The sequence below is a fragment of the Lepisma saccharinum genome, chromosome 26 (assembly GCF_977018435.1).
Source record: "Lepisma saccharinum chromosome 26, izLepSacc3.1, whole genome shotgun sequence".
NCBI lineage: Eukaryota > Metazoa > Arthropoda > Insecta > Zygentoma > Lepismatidae > Lepisma > Lepisma saccharinum.
In genome coordinates, this window is record NC_139254.1 from 41,668,838 (window position 1) to 41,696,087 (window position 27,250).

The following is a 27,250-nucleotide window of genomic DNA, read 5'->3' on the forward strand; positions in this document are numbered from 1 at the left end:
GTCACCATTTCCGTTAAACAAACTTAAAACTACAAGGCTACGCACAAAACATGTTCGCGCATGTTCACACAGAACCGTTACACCACCCAGAAATTGCAAATTCATACAAACCTACGCCCAAAACATGTTCGGGCATGTTCTATTCAGACAGAAAAACGTTACACACATTTCCAGGAATATCAGACTCATCAACGGTCTCAAACGGGAAACGCCCCCAAAAATAACCACCTATCTCATCAACACCGGAAACCCTTATCAAGTCCTCATTAACAACAACTCAACTCCAGATTCAAACACAGGTGACGTTACGGTAACACCCATTACAAACCAAAAAACCAGACACATTTAAAAACTTTCATTCCACGAACAAGTTTCCTCCTGTTCCCCTTTATCTCCAGAGTTCCAAGAAAAACACTTAACGCCCACCTCTTATCTTATCACTTCCTGTCGGCTCGCCACCTCTTATCTTATCACTTCCTGTCGGCTCGAAACACACTCACTAACTCACAAAAACGCCTACCCCTTATCTTATCTCATTTCCGCTCTTATCTTATCTCATTTCCGGTTTAAGTGGGATGGACGGGGGGGTCTTACTACTACATTCACAAAAAACCAAGCCAGAGCGTGATTCGAACACTTGGCTTCGCAGCGCGAATGTGCTAACCACTCGGCCACAGGGTCCGGCTCAAATACAGATGAGGATATAGTTTCAAATAGATAGACCTGCGCGACTTGCCGTCACTACAATAGATTTTTTCATACAGTTTCGGCTGCCGGTCCTCGTTCTGGCAAGGTAAGTGGAGAGCGGGGAGCGTGGATTACACCGCAGACCAACCAACAACAGCAGTGGCGCCTAGAGTTTCGACGCGGCAGGAATAAATACTACGTGAACCTTGTTCTATAGGCTGCTGGGTTTCTTATCGTGCTGGATTGTTTGCTTCCCCGCTCTCCACTTTCACCCCCATTACCAGCATAGGATCGGTGGCCGTGAGAGTAGAATATACCTTTAATCAGATTAAAAATTATGGATATTCGAGGGCCGCGCATATCGGAAGAGGAGGAGGAGAGAAATCGAGTGTTGAAACCGTAGAGTTGCCAACAGCACGGTCCTTCTCGTACATGTACGGACGTACGGTTTAGACCTTCGTCTATACGCTAAATGTACTGTTTGTCAAAATTTGCACTTGATATTTTATCTTAATATTTCCCTAAGAAATTCTTAAAAGAAAGATACGGACCTGGAGACAAAAATACTGCCCGTTTGCCATGTGTGTGCGATATTATAGTTTAAAAAAGTTTGCAATGCAACGCTGCTGAGCGAAGCAGTGAAAGCATGTCAATCGAGAAGTCCATTACAGAATCCCGTTTCTCTCACTGTTCAATGGTGGAGTCGTCTCGCATTACTACTGGCGAAGAGACGTGTTCTCTATACCTATGTATGTGACCTTTATTACTTTCATAAAGTATGTTGTCATTTCCTATATAATGCTGCATTATTTGCATTTCAAATACATAATTATATTATTATTTATGGTATTCAAAATAAATCTGGAAAATAAACAAAACCGGTCCGAAGTGTAGTTTTGCCTACGAGACTACTTTTCATATTTGCACATCAGATGTTAGGAGGCTGATATGGCGCAAGTTAAATAAATAATTACACCTATTCTAAAAACCTACAGCATAGGGATAAGCATGTTGATCCTGGGTATAAATAAAACCAGCGTTATTTGAGGAAATTGATTTTTCAGTAAACAAAAACGAAAAAGATTTACTATGTGGTAAATTTGAATTGCAACTTGGTCAGTGGGATGGAAAAATGATAAACAATGGTGCAGGGGTGCCAACCCCCCAAGGCCAATGGCGGGTCCCCCAAATCATATATTGTGTCCCCTAAATCATGTAATGTATCCCATCGAACCATGTCATAATCCCCATAATTTTTTTAAGACAGACTGTCTACTAAAGGTAACATTTTCTTATCTTTATGGCAGTTCCACGAGATATTGGACATTAGACTTAAAAAATAAATGTGCCTTTTTTGGAAAGTAGTTTCTATGGTATTCATCTAAAATTTCTCAAATTTTCAGTTCAGTTACTTATTTGGCATACTTTCTCCCATGTGAGTCCCGAAACTGTCTTCTTTGAGATACGTATGCATGTGTTATTAATCATAATAATTATTGCCAGTTAATGTGGAAGGAGTTTATGGGGATTTACTTACTGCATAACCTGAAAACAAGTATCACAAATGTCTATATTCACTCTCATAGAAGAATTTGAACATTTCAAGGACATCATCATGTTCAACTTTCCAATTAAACATGACCGCTTTTGTTGTTACGTCAGTAACAGATATTGTAGTGAATTATTATTAGGTGCAATCCTCTAATAGCTCTAAACAGAAACTGCCAATGCATGTACTGAAGAATAGAAATACCCATCAAGCAATATAATTTTTACAAAAGATTCTACACTAAAGCAACAGACACTAGCGACACTAACGTAACACGGTTGCGTCAGTAACGTTGAATCGAGGAATGTTTCTATTTGTATTACTGTTCATGAAGGTTTATAATATAAACGCAGTTTTCGACTTACCTTTTGGCTTGATCCACCTGATAAGAACTACATTAAGCTTTGGTATGCGCAATATATGTAGAAATGTTACCAGCGCAATGGCAAAACGCTGGTCACCCATCATGTGTGGTGGAAGCAGGGCAAGCGTTCCAGCGCAATACAAGGAACTCGTTTCGAAAAGCGAGTCGCGGATTGGATATGCCACACTCTACGGTCTGGGATGTGAGTTTTTAGTGTTTGAAACTGGAGGCTTACAACTTGTAGCTTCTATAGGAACTCACTAAACCAGATAAAGAATTTCCCTTTGTCTTGAGTGTGATCCTTCACGAAGGTTGGCTGAAAACAATTTGTAAACTTGCAGTAGTACAGGTGGCCCGGTTCTAAATAATCATTTGGGGCTCGAATCATCATGTGGGGCTCGTCGTAGCCTTTTATGATGTATATTTTGAGGGCAGAGTTGGCAACACTGTGGGCCCACTGTAGCCTTTTATGAGGGGGTCTATTGCCCTCTGTTTACATCTGGCAACACTGCCGTAGTTTGACAGCGTTGTTAACCTACTGGGTTTTTCACTGTAAACTTTTATCAAAGGACCTGAGGGGCCCATGTATTTTTTATGTCTGGCAACACTGTTGGGGACACAGAGTTGACAACACTGTGGGCCCTTACTGTAGCCTTTTATGAGGGGGACTTATTACCCCCTTTTTACATTTGGCAACTCTATTGGATGTTTTTTTTTGAGACTTGGGTTTTGCCAACCCATCCGAAGAAAATTCCACTGTATGATTTTTTACTGGCTAAGCTAACCTACAAATAGGAATTGGCAACACTGACGAGGCTCGAATTATTATTTGAGCCTCGAATCATTATTTGAGCCTCGTCGGTGTTGCCTACCCACTCTACAAAAATTCTACTATATGATATTTTACAGGCTAAGCTAACCTACAAATAGGAGTTGGCAGCACTGACTTATAAACCCATTGGGTCCTCTTGGCATGTTTTTTCATGATGTGTTGTTAGGCTATTGAGCATCTTGGCGTATACAATGTATATATTTTGAGAGGGGGGTTATGGCTTTTTATGCTGTACGAATACTGGAAGCTTGACAGTGACAACCAACAGAGTAGAACTGGCAACACTAGTTTCTGACAGTGAATTTGAAATAAAATATTAAACAAAATACATGAGTAAGCACTGTGAGTACAAATAATACCAGTGTTATGCCCCCAACTCCAACTGGACAACTGGGGAAAATAATTGTACAACAATTTGTACCTAATTGTACAATACTTGTACCTAATTGTACAACATATACACAGACATAAAAGAAAGAGCCTTCCCGTAACTTACTTCATGTACAATTTATATGATTTTACAACTGTGAAAAGAAAGCATATGTGTTCTGTATGCACATATTTATTCTTATTTTTCGAAGTTGAATGAAAGCACATGTTTTTACGTTCTCGTAATACTAACCTTGCTCCACTGATTTTAAATTGCTTCCATCCGCTTTTTTTTCTGTGTTATTTCCGTATGCACGCAACATTCGCTTTCAATAGTATAATGAAACACAGAAGGAATGTTAGTATAGCAGGCTCCGAGTTTACAATTTATTAAATTAAACAATAATTTATGTAAGAATATACTTGTACTTACCGAACACAAAATAATAAAAGCACATGTGAATATTTGCGTGTGTTCATGTTATATGACGACTGAGTAAAAAAATAATATTGACTCCCCGAAAGATAAAGTTCCTAGTTCGACATCAGATGCATGCAAATTTTATGTTTTGCTCTCCAAAATCTTGATTTTATGTTTGTGCTATTTGTCATACAGTAGAGGAGGAGGAGGAGGGAGAGGGAGGGGAGGGGGTACTATTAGCGCCATCTATTAGCAAACAATAGAAATAAAAAGTAGGTCAAACTTTTTCAACACCCAAATATTTTAAACGTCCTCGCGTAGTAATACGATCTAGCTGAAGACGTTTAAAAGAGTACTCTTAGTCGACGAAGCTAATTGCTAGGGCCCTTATATTACTAAAATATTCTTTAATTTGCATATTTCTCATACCGCCATATGTTGTTCTAGTTGACTTCTTCCAAAAAAAAAATGCTAATTGGCGAGAGTTAATTAAGCAAGGCAAGTAAAAGAAGCAAAATAGAACAACATATGTGCCGGCGTGAAAATATGTAAAAAATCGATTCAGAGGTGGATCGAATTAAAATTGGGGGAATATTTTGCATTTTTTCCCTATAATGTACAAAACATTTACCGTACATAATCTTTTCCATTTACAACAGTATAAAATAAGAGGAATGTGTGACAATATCCATATTAATTAGGAAGGTATGTTGTATGCTAGGTTAGCTAATTGTGTCTTTTGCAGCTTCACTGTATAGAGGGAAGATGGAAAAAAGAGAGCTCTACGGAAACTGACGCTCTTAATAATATTGTACGCCCGTGAAAATTACATATAAATAAGACTTAAGCGTATTATCTGCTTTCATGTCAGATTTTACCAACCTGTGAGCTGTAGTGTTTAGGTGACAAGCGACCTGCTCAAATATGATACTGTTGACAATATTGTACGCCCGTGAAAATTACATATAAATAAGACTTAAGCGTATTATCTGCTTTCATGTCAGATTTTACCAACCTGTGAGCTGTAGTGTTTAGGTGACAAGCGACCTGCTCAAATATGATACTGTTGACAATATTGTACGCCCGTGAAAATTACATATAAATAAGACTTAAGCGTATTATCTGCTTTCATGTCAGATTTTACCAACCTGTGAGCTGTAGTGTTTAGGTGACAAGCGACCTGCTCAAATATGATACTGTTGACAATATTGTACGTATATTGTATTGTATAGGAGACTAGAAGCATATAATTTGACGAAAAAAAAAACCCAAATAAGGTCATAGAAAATAGTTAAAAAAAAAAGTGAACAATTATATTTTGCATTGCACAGCATTGGATATTAAATAACATACCCCCCAAAAAATTTCTGCATTATGCGTTCTGTAAAAAATTGCCCTACGTGCCAAATTGCTGTGTCAAGTAAACATTTTCAAAGGCACTGTCGTACTTGTGTGCCGGGAAAACAAATATGTGCGACCAAACTGTGCTCTAAGTGTGGAAAAAATATTTCTATTGCCAACTTCAAGCGACACCAGCTTACTTGCAAGAGCACTGGAACATCTCTACCGCAACCTTCCAAGCGAAAGGTAGAAGTAACCTCCCTCGATGCATCGTCACCTGCCAAACGCGTCAAGCTGGCGAAGAAAGCAGACCGATTTGCGTTTGAGCATTTATTAGAAGACTTTAACATAACATCAGACAGCTTCTGCGATGTGCGTAGTTTTCTGGAGAGCGAGCGAGCTAAGATAATATCCATCCTCAACGATGCATTGGCTACATACTCCACTAAATTCTATGCTGTGCTACGCTGCAAGTATAAGAAACCGTCTGATGAAATATATAAATTCTTCCATGCGACAAAAGCAAAAACACTGCATCAGGCAGATGTCACTGACCTCGACAGCATCTACGACAAGTTTGTCGAGGAGTTTGTGGCAAAGCACGAGGAGCATCAGGCTAAAGGCTCGGGCGGTTCGCTGTGTGGCGACCCCCACAAACTTCGTCTGAAACTTAACAAATTCCTGCCACTGGCAGGGTCTAGCTATATTGCCCTGCCACCCGAGGTTGAAGCAAGGAAAGCTGTTCTCAATATTCAGAACAAAGACACCAAATGCTTCCTCTGGTCGGTGCTGGCAGCATTGCACCCTATACCTTGGGAAAGCAGTCCACGCTATGTTGCACACTACAAGCAGTATGAGTCGGAACTGGAGGATGCAATGGCCGGGATTGCCTACCCTGTAGAAGTCTCGCATATTCGCAAGTTTGAGGTTCGTGCTCGTGACTTGTTGGGCCTGCAATTAGCCATCAATGTTTACGGTCTCACCGAGAACAAACATGAGGTCCACCCCATCCGGGTGAGCAACGTGAGCAACAACAACGAGGTACGAGAAATCAACCTCCTGCTCATCATGGACGAAACCCATCACCATTACACCCTTATCCGTTCCCTCTCTCGGCTTGTTTCGACCCAACGGAGCAGTGATAGTCACCACGTCGAGGTGTGTCGCAGGTGCTTGGCTACATTTCATAATCGAGAACAGCAGGATTACCGGCGCATCAGAGGACCCAACATTGCTGCTGAGAAGCTAGCTCGCCACATGCTCTACTGTGGTACCAACAAGCCTGCACGAACTATCCTGCCCGAACCTGGTGCAGTAGAGTGCTTTCGCATGCACAGTGCTATGGTGAAGCATCCTGCCTATATTGTAGCAGACTTCGAGGCCTTTCTTCAACCTCTGTCTAACTGCCATCCCAACCCCGAAACATCCTCTACTATTCCTTTCCAAATCCACGAGGCCTCGAGTTACTCCTATGTTGTGGTGTGGCGAGACCAACATATTGCCTCCGAGCCCTATGTGTATCGCGGTCCCGACCCGGTCAAACACTTCCTGAAGAGAATGCAACAGGAAGGCATCAAGATAGGGAAGGTGCTGTTGGCCCCCAAGCCCATGCTGCCTCTGTCTCCGGAAGACAAGCATCAGCACGAAATGGCTCTAAATTGTCCTGTTTGCAACTCAGTCTTCAATGACGATAACAAAAAGGTCCACCACCATGACCATTATGGGACCGGAAGCTACATTGTCCCGTGGTGCAACAGGTGTAACTTGAGAGCCAGGGACCCGCGCTTCATACCGGTCTTTTTTCACAATGGCTCGGGATATGATTTCCATCACTTGGTCACACATCTAGGGTACGACAATGCAAGAATCAATGTCCTGGCACAAAACGAGGAGCGTTATATTAGCATCAGCAAGTGGGTGCCGATCCCCGACTCAAGCAGCAGCATCGAGCTTCGGTTCCTCGACTCTCTGAGGTTCCTCCATGCAAGCCTCGATGATCTTGCTGGGAAGCTCAGAGACGACCAACTAGCCATTACCACATCAAGTTTCCCGAACTTAGATGTCGCACTCTTCAGACGTAAAGGGGTCTACCCCTACGAATACGTCACCGACCCTTCCAAGTTCGAAGAAGAGTTGCTGCCTCCCCAGGATAAGTTCTACAGCCAGCTGAGAGGTTCAGGTATTACCGACGAGGAGTACAAGCATGCTCAGTCTATGTGGGTCAAGTTGGGTTGCCGAACTTTTGGTGATTACCACGATGCATACCTGAAGCTTGATGTGACACTTCTTGCCGATGTGTTCCAGGCGTTTCGGGCGACTGCGATAAAAATTTACAACCTGGACCCTGTATATTTTTACAGCCTTCCTGGACTGGCATGGTCGGCCATGCTCCTGCTGACTAAAATTAAACTTTCACTTATCTCCGATACTGATATCATGCTTTTCATCGAGAGAGCTATCCGGGGCGGCATGGTCCAAGTGTCGCAACGCTTCGCACACGCCAACAATCACCACATGGCCACTGGTTACGACCCCTCCCAACCATCAAGCTACATCATGTACACTGACGTGAATAATCTTTACGGGCACTCCATGATGCAGCCACTCCCAACAGGACAGTTTGAGTGGGTTGATCCTTTATACCACGACATCGAAAAAGAGTGCGACGAGTTTGGGTTTTTTGCCGAGGTGGACCTTGACTTCCCCGAGAAGCTGCAGGATACATTCTGTGACCTTTCGCCTGCTCCGGAATTCAAATGTCCACCTGGCTCGGATCAACCGAAGCTCGTCATGGACTTGGAGCCCAAAAAGCGTTATGTGCTACACTACCGGAACCTCCAGTGGTTAATGCAGCAAGGGGTCTCGGTCAAAGCAGTTTACCACGTGCTCTTGTTCAGGCAGTCTCCATGGTTGAAGCCGTACATCGAACTGAACACCAACCATCGCACTGCTGCCACTTCGGAACTTGATCGCGATTTTTTCAAATTAATGAACAATGCGGTATTTGGGAAGACCATGGAGAATGTGCGAAATCGCGTTGATGTGAGGTTGGTGACGAAGAAAACACAGTGTCGTCGACTTGTTGCAAGCCCGCTGTTCAGGTCTCGAACAATTTACAACGAACAGATGTCTCTGATTCACATGAACCGGGGCAAGGTGCTACTCAACAAGCCCATCTATGTGGGAGCTGCAGTTTTGGATCTGAGCAAGTTGTGCATGTTCGAGACATATTACGACATACTACGTGCACACTACAACCACAATATCTCGCTCCTCTACACAGACACAGACAGCTTGGTGTACCATGTTCGCACGGCCGATGCGTATGGTGATATAGCCAAAGTTCCAGCTCTTGTCAAGCTCTTCGACACATCGGGCTATCCCCAGCTAAACCGGTATGGAATTCTGCCCCGGAACAAAAAAATACCCGGCAAACTCAAGGACGAGAAAGACGGGGATGTGATTGTGGAGTTTGCTGGACTTCGTGCCAAAGCCTATGCGATCCGGGCTGAGGGTTCTGTAACAAAAAAGGCAAAGGGTGTAAGCAGGCAAGTGGTTCGGGAGCACCTCAAGTTTGAGGATTACCTCGAGTGCCTCAGAACAAAATCGCCCATTCTACAAAAAGAGCATCGTATCCAAAGCGTTGATCATGTGCTTACAACTAATATTGTTAGGAAAGTTGCTCTGGATGCACACGACGACAAGAGGTGTATTCTTGAATGTGGGGTCCACACACTTCCGTGGGGCCACTATCGCCTCCAAACTAGTAAGGCCTGCCCAGAGTGCAACAAAAAATAATAGGCAATGCAAAATGAAAAAAAAATCAATTTTAATTTACTTCAACTTCCTCGATTACATGCATGGCACAGTAAAATTAAACTTCTGGGAAACTGCTTATTGTAGTTTGTACTTGTGTATATAAAATTCCACATTTCTTATTGAGTGCTATTTTTTTAATTATTTTTTTTTGTATCTAAAACTGTTCAGTTACTCTTTCATTCTTGACGTCATACACAAATGTTTTCTCTGCAATAAGAATAACGCTGCACAGAGTATCTGCAGGCAAGGCGTCGTGGAACTCGCATACAATCTTGATGTTGGTACGATCGTTAACAACCACCTGTTTTCTTTTAGATGTGTTGATGACAAACATGGGTCTGCGAGCTATGAACTCGTTGGGGTTGTAGTACACGTCCACATTGCCGGAGGTCACTCTCTTGTAAGCTGTGTACGCCTCGTAAAATTTCAGGTAATCGTTGTTCGTAATGTTTAGATTGTAGTTCTCGCGTGGAAAAACTTCATTCCTTCCATTTTTGAGGTAAACATTCTTAATTTTGCAATTATCAAACTGGCTAGAATCTTTCTCTTGGTTATTATCTTTCCCCGTCTGGAAGAGCACGACCGCAAACTCAGGCATATCGTACCGGATGCTGTTGAACTGCGTAGTAACATCAAATTCAAAATGGCTGCCGGAAGCAGGTTTCTGCACACACTGGTAACCGTAAAATTGGATGGGTACTTGGGGGTTCTTCAAGATGTCGGCTTTGTACTTGAGACCGTAGTTAGATTCGTATTCCACCACAGGCATGCGCAGCTCCATGAACTGGATGACGCACTTGGCTGCGTCGGGTAGTGTGTTGGCAAGTGCTGCACCATCTGCACCCAAGGTGCTGTAACGCATCAGCACATCGTTGTCGTTGGCGCTTCTGCGAAAAGTGACGCGCAAGCCACCCTTCCACATAATCTCCGTGTAGTCGGAGAAGAAGCCTGGAAGCAAGCGCATGGGAAACAGTACTGTGTGGCTTCGAGTTTTGATTTTTGTATCTACTTCGAATCCCCCTGCCTGGTAGTATGCTGCATCGGTCTCGGAGAGTTTCAGTGTTCCCACAGCTGTAGAAGTAATCCCAGGGTAGTCAACCCTATCGATGACGGTGCCATGCTTTCTAACTTCCACTTGCGAGAACAGATGCGGCACAAAATTGTCCACAAGTTTTAAATTTGCATTGGCGTGGAATGCTTCGCCGTTGTCTCTCTTCACCACATCAAACTTGATATACAAATCAGCTCTGTGAGGGTGAATGAACCCATCCCCAACGTCCACATCGTATTCGATCTCCCTGTTCGGCTCGTTCAAATTGGCGAACGTGCGGCGATTGGGTGGGAAAGATTGCAACTCGTAACTTTCGATTTGCTCCATGATTGTTATTTATTATACGTTAATCTCCACGACGGCGGTGGTAGTAGCTCCGGCAAAATTCACCACCTCATTTTTTTCGTTTGTCACTGCCAATTCTATGTTGTCTATGCGATTACGAGATATAGGGAAGTATATCGGTGGTGAGGGTGTGTAGATAATCGGTTCCATGAATTCAGAGTTTGGTTTGAACGTGGCGATGATACCTGTCTGTTTGTGGCTGCCTGGGATGCCATCCGAGGATTTGGTGATCATGCCTTCTGCCACGTTGCAATGTATGTTCAGAGTCTCGATGGCTAGAAATTTAGGAATGTTGGCACCGATGTGCTTGATGCCAGGTTCGAGCTTTGTGTTGTTCTCGAATCCCAGAAGCTCTCCAACAGTGCCTAGGTCTACTGTTTCCGTAGCAGACACAATTTCAACTCTGTGAGTTACAGAATTTTGAGATAGCAGTACATTTCTTGGCAATTGGGCTTGCAAGGTAGACAGATTGTACTGTCCTGGCGTGATAACTATTTTTTCATTTCCAACAGTAATTTTGTTATTGTGCTCCGTGACATTGGGTATCAGGTACATGCTGTAGAATGCACGAAGAGCAATAGATTTAGGATAGATGATGTCGTCATGCAACGCGAGTTTCAAGACCGAAGTCTCGCTGGTGAGATGGAACACTCCCATGGTGTTTTAGGTACCACAATGCTTTCTGAAAATGTTCCACAGACGGGTTATTTATTTTAGACATGTATGCGAGAACGGAAAGGCATAGGTGGCCGCAGTTAACATCGGTGAAACCTTGGATGCGTTTGTCATTGTAGTAGAGGTTGGCAACACTGAGATACTTCACCAACCTGGCAGGCGGTGTGCCACCGAACGAATCAAAAACAAATGCATTGTTATCGTTAATTTTGAGGTAGCATATCCAATGTGTACCAGGATTTTTGTAACTGTCCAGGTTGACCACGCCATACTCCTTTTTCTTCACAGCAGAGGGTAGAGAATCGGACATGAAAACACCCCTGAAGTTCCTTATTCCCAACGGTTCGATCAGAGATTTAATATCGAAGTTGGACAGGGCTTTTTCTTTTTTTTATATTTCTTCAAAGCATCGAGGTTGCTTTTTTGCTTTTTGGTCACACCTTTCCCCTTCTTTTCCATAGCCAGGTTGTGACGTTTCTGTTCTTCCAGCTCGGCCTTGTTCTTTTTTGCATCGATGACGGTTTTGGCAATGGCAGCACTGCCTCCTGCCAAGCTGCCCACTGCACCCAAAGCTGCCAAGATGGCCGGAATGCTGAATATGAAACCTCCAATCTTCTGCTGCTTCCGCGAATGCTGCAACTTTTTCAATTGTGGAGTGCTGAGCAGCAATTTCATTCCGTGTCCTTTAGACAAGCATGAACGTTTCTTCTCGCGTTGTTTCTTGGTGAGTAACCCATTGAGGGCACCCAGCGTTTTCAGATTCGAATATGGTATCTGGTACACGACGCCCTTGGCCTTCATAATGTATTTTTTTTTACGGTATGTTATTTTATATATGTTCAGAGATTTTTTGTTTTCCCTCCCGTGTAATTTTTTTACGGTATGTTATTTATATATACTTTGCAGCTATTAAACAAATTCGATTATGTGCTTTGTTTTCTTACCAAGAAGTTCTTTTGTCCCCTTGTACACGATTCGAGTTGTGTTCTCGATTAAAATGGATAGCTTCTCGTCGGATAACATGCTAGCGTATCGATCTGGTAAAAATAGACTGTATTGTCCGTTGAGCAACAGACGTACTTTAGGACCAAACTGGGTTGCAACAATTGAACCAGAAGTTATTGCATAAGGTTTGTCCACTTCCAATTCCTGAATTTTTATATATTCGACTGACAAATTTAGCATTTGTTTTAATGCCTGGACGTCACTAATTTTTTCACTCATATCGAAGAAATATTTTTTTTGGTCTCGTAAATTTTTTACAGTATGTTATTTATAGAAAAAAATTTCGGCATTGCCTAATGCGATCAAGTGATCGATGATCCTGCTGGTTTCAGCATTTGAAGCATACCAGTCGTCTGTATATCGTCTCCTCCCCTGTCTCCACTCGTGAAGTTCGTCCATCTTATCAGCCAATTTTTCATCAGCAGCCCGAAAAAAAAAAGCATGGGGAGAAGAAGAAGATTTTACACCGCTTATTTTTCTCAGATGATCCAGAAGTAGCATTTCACAGGGCAAGCGAAATTGTGGTGTTATTTTAACTAAATCAATAAGCTTTTTAACATCCTCGTGACTATCGTCGAAAGTAAATGTAAATATTTTGTATAACATTCTGTAGGTAAGTCTGTTATATGCATAGACATTTTTTTACTGTATGTTATTTAATTACAGCCCCCACCCCAATTTTCGTTTTGTATTCATGGCAATGGTCGTGCCCAATGCTGCAACCCGTTCACCCAGCGAGGCGTCTCTGCTGACGAGTCTCCCGAACGCGGCATGCTCCAATTTTCTATCAGCATCGTGACGCGCATCTAAATTCGTATATGTGTTGTAAGCAATGTCGTGATCCTTGTATGCAGCATCCAGCAGATTTACCCCCTTGTCTCCTCTCTCCAGTCGCCGTTCCAGTTTAGTACCCGGTCCGCAGTATTGGTAACCTGGTAGGTGCATCTCGAAGGGTAGCTTGTTGATGATGTCGTTCACGAGACCTCGACCCTCGGCCACATTCCAGAATTTGGGAGGCAGGGTGTTGATGATTTTGATAAGGTAACCTATACCTTTGTTGTCGTTGACAATAAAGTTGCTAAGCTTGGTGCTAATCATGTCCATGATGCCCACCTTCTCGTTGTGGAAGTTGCGATTGCCTGCATTTTCTTCGCCTGCGATAACCAGCAATCGATCTACAAGCTTCCTTACGTCGTCTACCCAAACAAACTCTTTAGGTATGGTATTGTAGAGTTTGACACCACTACCAGTTTTAATTTGGTTCCATATTGGCTTGATGAGGTTTCTGTATTTTTCTCCACTGCTTGATTTTACGCGATTCTGTGTTGCATCGTTGTTTTGGTACAGGGCATCCGTCATGATTAAAATTTCTGTGTAACTTTGGTAATCCTCGTCTGTGTAATCTTTAGGTTGCTTTTTGGTGATAAGTTCCCACAGGCCCACAGTGCCAGGATACCTAGTCCAGCTGTTCTTCTCGCCCAAATTAATTTTCACGTCGTCACCTTCGAACGTAACTTTTGACTTTCCAATTTTCCAAACCACACCCTCGTTAGGTTCCACAGAGGGGTACAAACCAAACACCTCGTCCTTTTCAAATTTCCCGGTGCTCAGGTAATCTCTCGCCAACAGACCTAATTCAACTACATTGTCCGAAGAGGTACTGCCTAGAACCTGACGTCTCAGAGGTGCAGCTCCAAGTTCGAACGGGGTAGTGTGAATACTGGATATCGGTGTAGGCACAGCATAATTTCGAGCAGCAAGTGGCACGAGCTCGTTGATTAAATCTTTATTTTGCTCGGTAACATCTTTGATGTCTTTACCTAGTCCACTTATAGCATCAATAATAGGTTGGTCCTGTCGCTTTTTCTCTTCGTAAATTCCGCGATTCTCTGATTTCCAACCCCTGAAGCGTTTGGCCAGGTAGTCGCGCAGCTTCAAGTTGTCGTCTGCGAGTTTGCGTTTCATTATTTGTTATTTATAATACGTCAAGACGTTTCTTGTAACGTCGCAACGTTTAGAAAGTTGTTTATTTTGTTTCTGTATTTTCCGTCATTGGGTTTCCTCGTCATGTCTATCGTGGCGAATCCGAAATCATCTTGATTCCAGCATGAAGAGCAAAATTTGGAAAACTGATTGTAGTTCATGTCCCCGCCTACATAATCATCGTAAGCATGTTTTAAATTGGTGTGGTCTTGACGAAACAAGCAAATAAAATTAGCGTTGTCTCGGAGAAGCTGCTTGGGAATTTTAGAAAAAGTCTGAGCAAGGTAGAAGCAGTCCATGCCTCTGTGCCGCCCCTGTGTAAAAAAATTGCGAATTTCGTTATGGTTCTCCAGGATGACATCGTCGAAGACCACCACCGAATTTTCATGACAGCAGTCTAGTGGCATTACTTCGGAGGCAAAAGTAGCTATGCTCAGCCCTTCGTACAGTTTTGTCAGCTGTTGATATTTTGCTTGCTCCAAACTTTTGGAAAAAACATACAAGTGCCTGTTCTTCCAATCTAACCAGTCGGGAGCAAGAAGAAAATTATCAATCAGTAAAGTTGTTTTCCCACACCCTGAAGGTCCGACAATAAGGCAGCGAATGTTGTCCGGCAACAGTTCGCCGTTTTTCCTAGCCTGACGCTCCGGGGGAAAATCTGGCAGTCGCCTCACCACATCCCAAGCACCCGTTACACAATCAGCTCGTTTGCGTCGATCCAACTTTTTTCCTCGAGTCCCAACCATTTCACCAACAGTTTGTCACCTTTTCTACGTAATACATTTTCGATAAGATACGTATTGGGGTATTTTGTTTTAGAGAGTTCCTCCTCGTAGAATCGCCCTTTCAAAATTTCGTCGCGATTATCTTTTATTATATACGTGTGATGGTTACCGGGTAACAATCGAGCAACAGTGAAAAGTTCCGTACTCCAGTTTTTGGTAAAGCCTTTTTCAAACATGCGCTTAAATTTACTAATTCTTACTTGGTCTCCAATTTTGAATTTCGGTTTTTTGTTAGTGGGCCGGTACTTGGGGCAATAAACAGTAGAGATCAATTGTGCCTCATCAGACTTGCTGACATCGGCAGGCTTCATGCGTATCGTGCTATGCAAACTGTGATTATAGTCGTTTACGAGTTCCGGAAGCACATTGACCCACTTGTGGTTACCTTGAAGTGTGAATCGTTTCCACATGCGTGTTTTGAGAGTACGGTTAAAACGTTCCACTATGCTGGCTTTGATGTGACTGAAAGTCGAGTAATGTTGAATATTTTGCTTCTGAACAAACTGTTGAAATATCGAGTTGTAAAATTCTTTTCCGTTATCCGTTTGAAGAAATCGAGGTCGCCTGCCACTTTCATTGAAAATAGTTTTGAATGCTTCCATTACGCACACACCTGTTTTAGCCTTGAGGGGCAAAGCCCACGCAAATTTTGAAAATGTATCTATAACAGTAAGAAGATACTTGTATCCTTTGTTGATTTTATGTAAATTTTTTAGGTTGCCGCTACTCATTTCCACAAGGTCAGCCTGCCAAAGGTCATCCACGCCTTTGGTCACCACCGCCAGTCGTTTGTAGTTTCGTCGTGCAGGTTTATGCAGCTCGTTCACGATACCCTGCCTAGACATGGCGCGAAAATAAGAATATAGCCTGGATGGGATTTCTGGCTGCAGACAATGCTGGGTTTTCTATATACAGCTTGTCACCTATTTCTATGTCGATAATTTGAGTGGCATCTTCGGCATAGGCAGTCTCGCGACTTTCGGGGTGTGTGAAATCGACCAGCTCAACTCCTCTTATTTTAGGCTCATCGCCAATGTTCGTCACGGTCATGATTGGGTAGTGGGTTGCGTGAGGCAAAGACCAGTAGGAAACCTTGACGAACTGAAGTGTGCCAGCGAGGAAAAATTGATGATAGGCTTTTGCAGGAGTCAACATGTAGAGTTTGTAACCTGGATTGAAAGGGGAGGAGAACTCTCTGTTTGGTATGCTGTACAGTTCGATGACAATCGTAGACTTGAGATTGTCGATGCCGGCATTTAGAGTGTTTACGTTGGTTCGAACCTCAGTCTCCACATCCTCCAATCTGCCATTCACCGATTCCAGGTGTTCCTCGATATCATGAACAACAGTGTCGTAGTTTGGTTTGATCTTTACATCGACAATAAGGCTCTTGAATTTTTCATTTAAGTCATGTAGTTGGGTGCTGAAATTAGCTATAGTCGATTCCTGACTTGCCTCGATACTCCCAATTTGCTTTTTCACGCTGGCAATAATCTGCTGCAGGCTTTCTACAAGCGTCAACTTGGAGCTCTGTATTACAAGGTCGTGGACCTGGGTTCTAATTTCCGCAAACAATTCATGCAGCTCGGTGATGTTCTGGTTGGTAGGTAAAGTCGCGACAGACCCCCGTATCGATTCAATTTCGGATTGGATGTTTTTGATGTCGTCGGATTTGAGTATTCGGTTGAGAGTTCTCTTCACGCTTTTCAGTTCCTGAGAGGTAGGCAGGGTGGCCACCGTGTTTTGGAGCGATTCCAAAGCTTTTTTCACCGCGTCCAACTCGGAGGCATCGGCAGCAGCACGTATGCCTTCTTGCAGTTGTGTTATGTCATCCTGGGTGGGGGTAGATTGCTGCAGGGTTTCCAACTTAGTCTGTATGTCGTCGATCAAGTGATGGAAATGAGACAACTCGGATTCTGCATTCAGATTTTCCAGTTTGGCGATTTGCTGTTGGACGTTGGCCAGTGTATCCCTGATGCCCGGCAGTTTGGTTTCCAGCTCATCGTGAACGTTCGCCAGATCATTTCTAATAACAGCAAGAGCATCCTCAATATGGGTTATGGTGCCTTGCAGCTTCCCGAAATCCTCGTAGGTCTCAAGTTGGAGTTTGATGTTGGCCACGCTACGGGCAATGGCGTTCAGTTCGCTGGACGACGGTACATTGTTGATAAAATCCTCCAGCGTTTGGAGTTTAGTTTTTACTTCGTTGATGGCCGCATGCAAAGCATCTGTTTGAAGCTCAGCCTTGATGCTTTCCAACGTAGGGATTTCGAAAGATTGAAACTGTTCGCGCAATTTAGCAATACTAGCGTTCACGCGATCGTAGTCGTCTTGTGTTTTAATGCTTTGGATGATAGTTTGCAGTTCGGTTTGGATGTTGCTTGTTTGATCCTGCAAGCGTTGTTTCAGCTGTTCAACGTCTGAGGTTTGCGTTTGTTGCAGCTTCAGAAGTTTGTTCTGCAGATTGCCCACACTCAGTGCCAGCTTGTCGAGATTGTCTATCGACGCGAGGTCGGTGTATTTTTGCAGCAGCGATTTTAGCTCTGCATCAATCTTGAGTACAGGGTCCAAGCACTGAGACTGCAAGCTGGCTATCTCGGACTGGAGGCTGGAGTTGAGCGTGGACTGGAGGGCCTGCAGATCGCTTCGCAGCTTCTTGACCCTGACGTCGAGCATGAGAAGCTCGTCGCCATGGTCGTCGCGTTTCGTATGGCCAAAAATATCGTTAGGCATTATTGTTATTTATTATAGGATAGCTAATTTTCATTTCTATGAAAAGAGGGATGAGTTTGTCGTAGTCGTCCAAGAGCTCTATGTACAGGCGATCGCCAGCAGATACATCGTACGTGGTGGTACTGTTCATCCTATCGTGTTTGATGCGATAGATGTTCTTGCCGGAGGAAATTTTGGCCTCTCCTTTATTCTCGGGATTCATGTCAAACTGCAGTTTGCCGGAGATGGGGAATTGGTAATAATTCAAGTTGTTGTTGAATATGTAGAAAGTCTTGCCCACATCCTCGTCGTACTGGGTCAGGATGCTATTCAAGTGTATAATCAACAAACCGTTGAGTTTAGATAATAGGGAGGGTAACAGGTCCCAGCTTGCAGGTGGCGACGGTGCGCTTTGGGCGGATACCTCCATAGCCTGCTTCCTGAAGCCAAACAGGTTCATAGGCATTGTTATTTTATTTTATATTTAGCGATTCGTTTCGAGCAAGCCAATTTCAGCAAGTTTAGTGTTTTGTAGAGCGAGTTGGCAATACTGCCAGTGAGGTTAACATACATTATCAAAAACACATCGTGAAAGGCTACGTTTTGTTCGGGCACACGTACACTCACACAAAAAGCTAAAAAAATTATATACCGTGAAAAGCTACGACGAGTTGGAAACACTGCTGGTGGGGTTAACATACACCATGAAAGGCTACGCCTCGCCCCGAGTTGGCAAAACTGCTTGTGAGGTTAACATACACCGTGAAAAGCTTCAAAATATCATATAGTAGAATTTTTGTAGAGTGGGTAGGCAACACCGACGAGGCTCAAATAATGATTTGAGGTTCAAATAATAATTCGAGTTTTGTTAGTGTTGCCAATTCCTATTTGTAGGTTAGCTTAGCCAGTAAAAAATCATATAGTGGAATTTTCTTCGGATGGGTTGGCAAAACCCAAGCCTCAAAAAAAAACATCCAATAGAGTTGCCAAATATAAAAAGGGGGCAATAAGTCCCCCTCATAAAAGGCTACAGTAAGGGCCCACAGTGTTGTCAACTCTGTGTCCCCAACAGTGTTGCCAGACATAAAAGATACATGGGCCCCTCAGGTCCTTTGATAAAAGTTTACAGTGAAAAACCCAGTAGGTTAACAACACTGTCAAACTACGGCAGTGTTGCCAGATGTAAACAGAGGGCAATAGACCCCCCTCATAAAAGGCTACAGTGGGCCCACAGTGTTGCCAACACTGCCCTCAAAATATACATCATAAAAGGCTACGACGAGCTCCACATGATGATTCGAGCCCCAAATGATTATTTAGAACCGGGCCACCTGTACTACTGTTAACAAAACTTGGAGAAATTGTCTTCCTCTTTTCGTAAAGAGCACGCTCATTTAATTTCATGGAGCTGAGAATAAATGTTTTGATAAAGCTACAATCATTTCCTCACACCCTATGTATGCGTATGTGCGTCTCTTAATATTATTCAACCATAATTAGCGAGGTGTATAGAAGATAATTCTAAAAGGAAATGTAGAGTCTCTCCAATGATGTCGAAACTTTGTCATCAAGAAGGTCAGGGGTTCGATACCCTGTGAAGGCACGTAGTGGTTGAGACACCTCAGTAAATTCTAGATCTAGCTCCAATTACACTTCTGTGTCTATATAGGATTTTAAAAAATTGGTTATGAACTTAAGTAAACTCGAAACGTTTACTGAAAAGTAAACAAATTAAGCCAGAACTTATTATTTTCTATTAATTAATATAAAAAGTAAACAATTGTAATAGAGGTTGTCAAAAATCCAAAAGTAAACTTTTTGCGAGTCAATGTTGCAGAATTCTCCTAAAAATGTTGCGTTGTATTGTTAAGGTAGGGGAGACCGGGGCTAATTGCAACAAGGGGTAAGTTGCAACACTGGTCCTGTGAATATGCACGCGCAAGGAGAAATAGGGATGACCTTGATAACGAAGTGCCATTGTGTTACGAGTTCACAGGTGGTACGGCAGGATTATTGGATGCGTCGAAAGAAAACTAGAAAGAAAAACAAACTTTAGAGTAGTGTACCATTCGCGCATATTACACATTAGCTGGTGTTGCCTTTGCAACATTTAACATAGGGGCAAGTTGCAACATAAGTAAGTGTGTATTTATTTTAGTAATTTAGTTCCAAAGGTAAAGTTGGCAATGTAACCATTTTTATGTTATAAATTTAATAGGCCTATTTCCGTTTAATATTTCCGTGGATATATTATAGAAATGATGTTTTATGAAGGTATAATCTTAAAATCTAATATCAATAAAAGGTACAGAATTGTATAATGTTTTTTGTGAATGTTAAATCCACATAATATAATACAGTATGATATTTGAGGTTAGAGTATTCCGAGTTAGAATATCTGTAGTAAATAAAAGTGTGTAAATTTCATTAAAATAAAGCATATATATTGCAAAGATCTACACTCCAAAGAAGACTTGTGTAATATTTTATCGTGTTGCAACTTACCCCCCACCATGTTGCAACATATATCCCGTACATGGGGCAGGTTGCAACAGTTGTTCCACCTACATTCATCTTTACATTGCTTGGAATGTATGAAACGTTCCACATCCTAGCTCAGGCATAACAAAGAGGAAGGGTCGTGAGTTGTTCCACAGAAATTTTGAGTTTGTTCGGTCAGTAGTTTTACCTTTATGGCCAAAAATACAAAAAGTGTTGCAACTAGTTCCTGTCTCCCTAGTGGATATTATCATTCCAAATAGTATTGCCAATGTTTCTCAGAGTGGATCTCGGTAACGATTTTAGTAAATTTTGAAAATTATGTTATTTCGGATATACAAGAGATAATGAGCCTGAAGTAAACAACATATGTATTGCAACACTAATATGTATTGAGATTGTTTATATGTCATTATATCTCACAGAATTCTTGTTACATGCACAGGACAGTATAAACTATGTCCTTTTTGTGTTATGTCACTAACAGTCTCTTTCATATTCTGTTGTTATGGAAATAACAGACATCCAAATTTTAGTGACTATTATTATTTCCATATCAACATCGTTTTTATGTGTAGTGTTAATATTGAATAAAAATATCCATGAGCAGTGAAAGATGCAAAACTGTGACTCAAGAACACTTCCGAATGTTACGTCAGTAACCATGGAATGGGCCTTTACTGAACACTGCACTTGATCTACCCCTCCTCCCTAAACAATGGTGCCCATCACCCCAAGACCGAAAACGCATTACCCTCTCCCAAAAGGATATTTCATCATAATGTCATAAAGTAGTTTGGATGAATACGTAATAACTTATGAATAATTGTTCAATATACGAAATAACGGAAAGTTAGGACATTGATTGGTTAAATGCAACAAATTATGTATACATTTATTTTTACAGTGTTTGTGAGTTGAGAATAATATTTATAGAACCCAAAATTTGAGTATTTAACACAAATTGTTACACAACTTATGAAAATTCAACCTGAGCGAACCAAATAACATGCTGCTGCCGCGTGACCGATTAAATTATATTTTTTCGAAACATTACAGAACACTAGATAGAAATTCTCAAGCTCTGGGCGAGAATATAATACCGCTACTCCTTCTAAGAACTCGCCCCCTCTGCTTGGGCAAATATAATTAGTTTGGTAATTCACAGCAATTATTCAGTTCAAATATCACTTGTGAAAGTACAATTGTCCTTTGTAAAGAAGTTAGAAATTTCCATGGGAATTTTACATTTTTTGTTTAAAGTGAGGAGTGTATATTGTCCCTTACAAAACAAATTATTATCAGTCCCTACACTAAAATTTCCGCAAAAGTCTAAAACAATAGTAGCTAATACACAAGAATTGGATACCACTCTCATTTTAATACATCAAACACTCCTAACTAAAATACCTGTCATAATCTAAGATTTATCACTGATATTCAAGGTTTGAATATTGCCCCCCCCTCCCCCCACCTTTTCATTCTCAATCACCCCAAATTCCAAGTGTCATTTGATGGATTATGTAAGAGTTGGTATATTCCCCTCCTCTGATAATACATATCAAGCCATTATAATTTCCTTTTAATTCTACAAATTGCTATTTATATAGTAGCAATTAATTGATAGCAGCAGTTAATTGGTAACCTTTTTCAACTATTGTCCAATGCTATATTGTTCACGTCAAATATCGATCATACTTCCTCTTAATATTGAGTGAACTCAAATTGCGTCCACAAACCCACCTGTGGACACACCTGGCCACAAATACTTTATTTCATTCATATAATTGATTAAATGTGGTGCGTTTAATGTCTAGATATTGTACAAAAACTTTAGAAAAAAAATATACAAATGTTGAATTTTAATTATTTGATGGGGAAATAATTCCATCAAAAATCTCGATGGCGCATTCTGCGTCATAATCTTCCCCTGTGGGCACCCCTGCGGAATTAATTTCAAATTCGTAATGATTTCCAGCAGAAATGATATTTTGTTAGGCAATGGTTGACCTATAACTGTGAGAAACTCGCCCCATTCTTAAATATCTTTAAATAATATGTATGTGTAATTGCGTCACACAACTAGATGCCGTTTTTCGAAGCTTGTACTTTTGTAGATGCATAGGAAAGCTACATTTCGGATGTTTTTTTATTATTCACATTGGTTTATTATGGGGTGAGGGTAAGGTGACATGTTTACTAGAAAGGGCCCCTAGAAAAATGTATCTTTCTATTTTACCCTTCTTCTGCTAATTGTGAATGAATCGAGATGAAATGCCAATGTTTTACGTCTTGCGAAGAGTCTGATCATTCACCAAAATATAACAAACTTTAATGATTGCGCATAATAATTCTCTTTGTGCTGCGTATTGTTTGAAAGCATATCAACGTACTTTAAAAAAATCTTATACATTATAAAATGTAAAAAAAAAAAATAATAAATTGACAAACATGACACACTTATAATGCGCTGTATTTTGAGTATGCCATACCTTCATATTTAAGTAAATGAACGTAAAAGTCCCAAATCAAGTTTGGAAAATCGACGTGGTATCCTCAATTACCGCAGAAACGTAACACTGCCGACCATCCGCTGCGGGAGTCACAAGGATTAATATGAAACAAAGCAATAAGAAATATATTCCGTTCTCAACGAGGTGAAATAAGAAATATGTGTACACCATAAGTAATATCGATCTCGAGCTGTCTATGCTGGTCTTATGTGGAAGACCTGTGAGCATATCATGCATCACACAAAGGAGAGTATCTTTCTTTGGAGACCTGAAGACAAAATCGAATAGTTGATTGATATGATTCATCTAAGAACGCAAGATTTTGGCTTTCAGGAATGACAGAAAATTACTTGTTTTTAGTTATATTTCTTAGTAAATATGTGGTTATAAAAGTTTCACATACAAATACGTGGAAATCTGTTCGAAATAGGATATGCTTTCTCTTTCTCACGTACATACGAGTAAGAATGAAAGTGACGAACACTAGATATTTATATTAATTTGGAATTGTTACATGCTATAACAAAAACGCACCAGTTAATTTGACTTCTCTTTCCACAATGTATTCTTCCATATCGACAAATGCTTCTGATTCGTCCAATTCACCACCCAGATCCTTTGGCAAAATAGCAGGGTTTATGTGCTCGTGCAATCCTGCTATGTTCTGGTAATGAAAAAATACCTGAAAAATATATTAATCGTGTTAATTTAGTTCTATTATGTTTAAATTGCATTGCTACTCTACGTTTCTAGTAAGGTTCGATTTCCAAATTTGCTATTTTCAAAATTCAATGTAATCAATTTACTGAAAATTCGAGCAACTAGAAGTGCATTTACTTTATACAAATCTTGTAAATTCTATGTAGTAATAAGATCCCACAAACGAAAATTCTACCACTTTCAACTTAATAACGTTTAATTATTTTAGTCAGGTATATTAGAATCTTTCCTATTGTTATATATTTTCAATATTTTGAGGTAAATATTTACAACTAGCTTCATTGAGGCCAGCCAGAATTTGCATTTCTAATCTTTATTGAAGCATACGTACTATTAACATATTTAAGTGGCTGTATTAGTCTACAGAAATAAGAAGGGCGCTGTGAGATTTTTTAAAAAATATATGTAAAGAAATTATCTACAGAAATAAGAAGGACGCAGTGATACTAATAAAGAAGTATCTACAGAAATAAGGACGCAGTAAGATTTAAAGAATATATATGTAATGAAAAGTATCTACAGAAATAAGAAGGACCCAGTGAGATTAAAAAAACATATATGTAAATAAATTATCTACAGAAATAAGAAGGACCCAGTGAGATTATAAAAAATGTTAAGAAAATAATCTACAGAAATAAGGAAACTCAGTAAGATTAAAAAAATGTATGTATTTCTAAGGAAAGTATCTCTTCCGCAGAACTAGAGATCCTAGTAAATTATCCATTTAACATTCGTCACTAGAACGATATGACAATGACCAAAATAGAAGATAATTTTCTGGAAATGCGAATGAAGATCACATGTGACGTATCTGAATAAAGACTACGTTTTGTGTCAGGTAGCTCGAGCCGAGTGCAAAGCAAAGATGTAACCTGAACAGCTACTCCGGCTCCAGTCAAGATTTTGATCATCAAGTGATAGCAAGGCAGGGGAAGGGAAGATGAGTAGCAGCAGTGGCGAGTAACGTTCTTCTAGAAAAGAAGAACAAAAAGAAGATGCCTGCACAAGAGTTCGACCCACTTAACCACTGGCTTCATGTATGGTTCAAAAATGAATATGCATTTTGTGACTCTTTCATGACATTCTGCATACAGTTGAACTCATTGTAGATTAGGCACACACAGTAGATGTACTACGTAGAAAATTTGAACGAAAAGTGCAGGCTCGACCAGGACTCGTGTTCGAAAATTTCTAACTTTGAACTCATGTTTTAAGAAATGAAAGTGGTAAGCCCCTTACATGGTCATAGAGCTCATTCGGAGGGGATGCCTCCATTCTAGGAGTGCAATTTTTATGAAAGAAAAAAGCGTGTGGGGAAGGGCCGGAAAAGTCGCTAGGACTGTTCTTGTGGACTGTTTTAGGTAAATTCGCAGCCGACTGGAAAGGGAGGTGGGTGTGACTTGGTTTCTCCTAATATAAAGGGATTTAAAGAAAAATATATTGGACCAGACTAGTACCAGGTGCATTTGTACCAGTACCAGGTGCATACTTGTCATTCATATTTTGTAAATCTTATGTGTTAAGGAACCAATTAAAAATTTGAATGAAGAAGAAATAGAAATATATTTTTTGTAATATTCATATTACGGAATTTCTTTTAAATATATTGTTTTAATATTTAAGTAATTAACAGCAATAATATTAAAATATTTTTAAAACACTGCATTTACATGTATTAATTCATATGATGATGTTTAAATGTTTGCGACTAAATATTCACTCCCTCAACAAAGATGCATAGTAAACTCAATTTTGGTGCTATCTAGAAGTTAAGAAATATGGTTGATGGGGAGGAGGAACTTTTTTGCTAAGGAGAGGAGAGAAAATAATGAAAGAATTGAAGGAGACACAAGTGTCTGTATCCTCCTTTTTTCTCCTGTGACTTACAACAAGGACATTATGTGCAACCATTTGCTTGGAGTTGCTTGACTATGGGAAATACTCCTAAGAAATTGCTAGCTATCAATGGCAAACTATGTGTTCCAAAATAATCAGTAAAATGTTAATAACAATATCATTGACTGTAGGTAGTTTAATGACTTCAAATTTTGTTGCACGTTTCCTGCTTCATATTTAAGTTTGTTGCCGAAATGTCGTAGTAATGTAATGTTATTTTTTGGACATATCGTGTGTTTTTAATATAAATTAAAGCTTAAAATAACAATATAGTTGGAAATTTAGTTTTGTACTTACATTGCTCCCTATCTCCAAATTCTTAACCAGCCTGTAGGTGATGGCGATGGGAGCCCTCAGGAGAGGCGTGATGTCGATGCAGTGGGTGTGCTGCTTGTGCAATGGAAGGATCTGGAAATGCGAAATACGTTTATTTCATCTTCATCATGTAGTAAATCTTATGAATGTATGTGTAATCGCAAAATTTTTATATTTGTATATGTACTATATAAACACACATACATACAATTTGGATGAAACGAATTGTTTACAGTGGAAAACGAACCACCGTTGAATGTACGGCCATTGCGAATCGTTAGATAACGAAGAGGGAATATGTATTAATATAGTTACTGTTCTACATAACATCCAACAACGCCCAGAGTGTGTTCAAATTGCTTTTCCCACTCTCCATGTAATTTGACTTTTCCTGCATTTTTTAAATCAAAATTCTATTAGAATAACAATTTTGTATCAATAAAATATGAAAAAGGAAAAAAGGTCCGAAATATTATTTCTACAAAGTGCATGGGATAGATTTATGTAGCAAAAATTCCTATTCCAACTATCCATGTTATTTCTTTTCTGGTTAGCACCAAATTATGTTGGACATGCAGCTCTCTCTCTCTCTCTCTCTCTCTCTCTCTGTCTCTCTCACACGCATCTTGATCAGGTAGTTTGAACGAACTTCTATAATCATCTAAATACATCGTCTCTCCACTCAGTACACTGACTCAATTAAGCATGATGAAATTATTTGCTCACTGCCGAGTTCGTCCTCCTGATGGAGATGAGGAAACCCGTAAGTAGAGAGTGAAAAACTCTAGGCCCAAGAAACGGGTGGCACATGCCAATCTGAATAAAATGTTCCTACTTTGAGTATTGGGAACAGTGCGAGACAGACAGAGTGACAAAAGCAGGAGCCACTTTCAAGCCCGCCAGGTACCGGTGTCGCAGTGAAGAGCGTCGTCGGACTCTCGGGTTTGAGGTGTCGGTCCAGGGACACTCTTGAGCACAACGTAGTGAAAGCGTCGGGCGAATTCGAGCCTGCCAGCCAGGAAGCGTTGATTGGTCCACATAAGTGCGGAGGAATTTTTCTTGCCTTTCCTCGCCCCCGGTCAGGGAAATTCCGCATAAAACAGAATTCACCTTTTGCAATTTAACAAATTGCGTTGTTTGTGTGTTTGTGTGCTCGCGCGCGTGTTTGTACATACCTAATGTACACACAATTACATAAATGTATGAATTTACCGCTTACAAGTAATTCTGATATTTCTCTCGAGTGCGTAAGCACGACAAGAAAAATGGTTGCAATGATTCTAAAAGATTAATATTTCAATACTACTCTCACTATTCACTACATTTGAGATTTGTAGCTACAAGTTCGGCCAATGAACCAGTCACTTAA

General features: G+C 40.7%; 1 protein-coding gene across 2 annotated transcripts in view; it reads right to left on the reverse strand.

Moving 5' to 3' along the window:
• The window catches only part of LOC145979539 (clavesin-1-like), a 126,465-nt gene that overhangs the window by 19,159 nt on the left and 80,056 nt on the right, over positions 1-27,250 (reverse strand). For both annotated transcript variants that reach the window (XM_083112505.1, XM_083112506.1), the window contains exons 6-7: positions 25,864-25,974; positions 23,485-23,632 (exon numbers count right to left, since the gene is read on the reverse strand). In XM_083112505.1, coding sequence (XP_082968631.1) covers positions 23,485-23,632; positions 25,864-25,974 — 259 coding nt within the window. The remainder of the gene's footprint in view (positions 1-23,484; positions 23,633-25,863; positions 25,975-27,250) is intronic.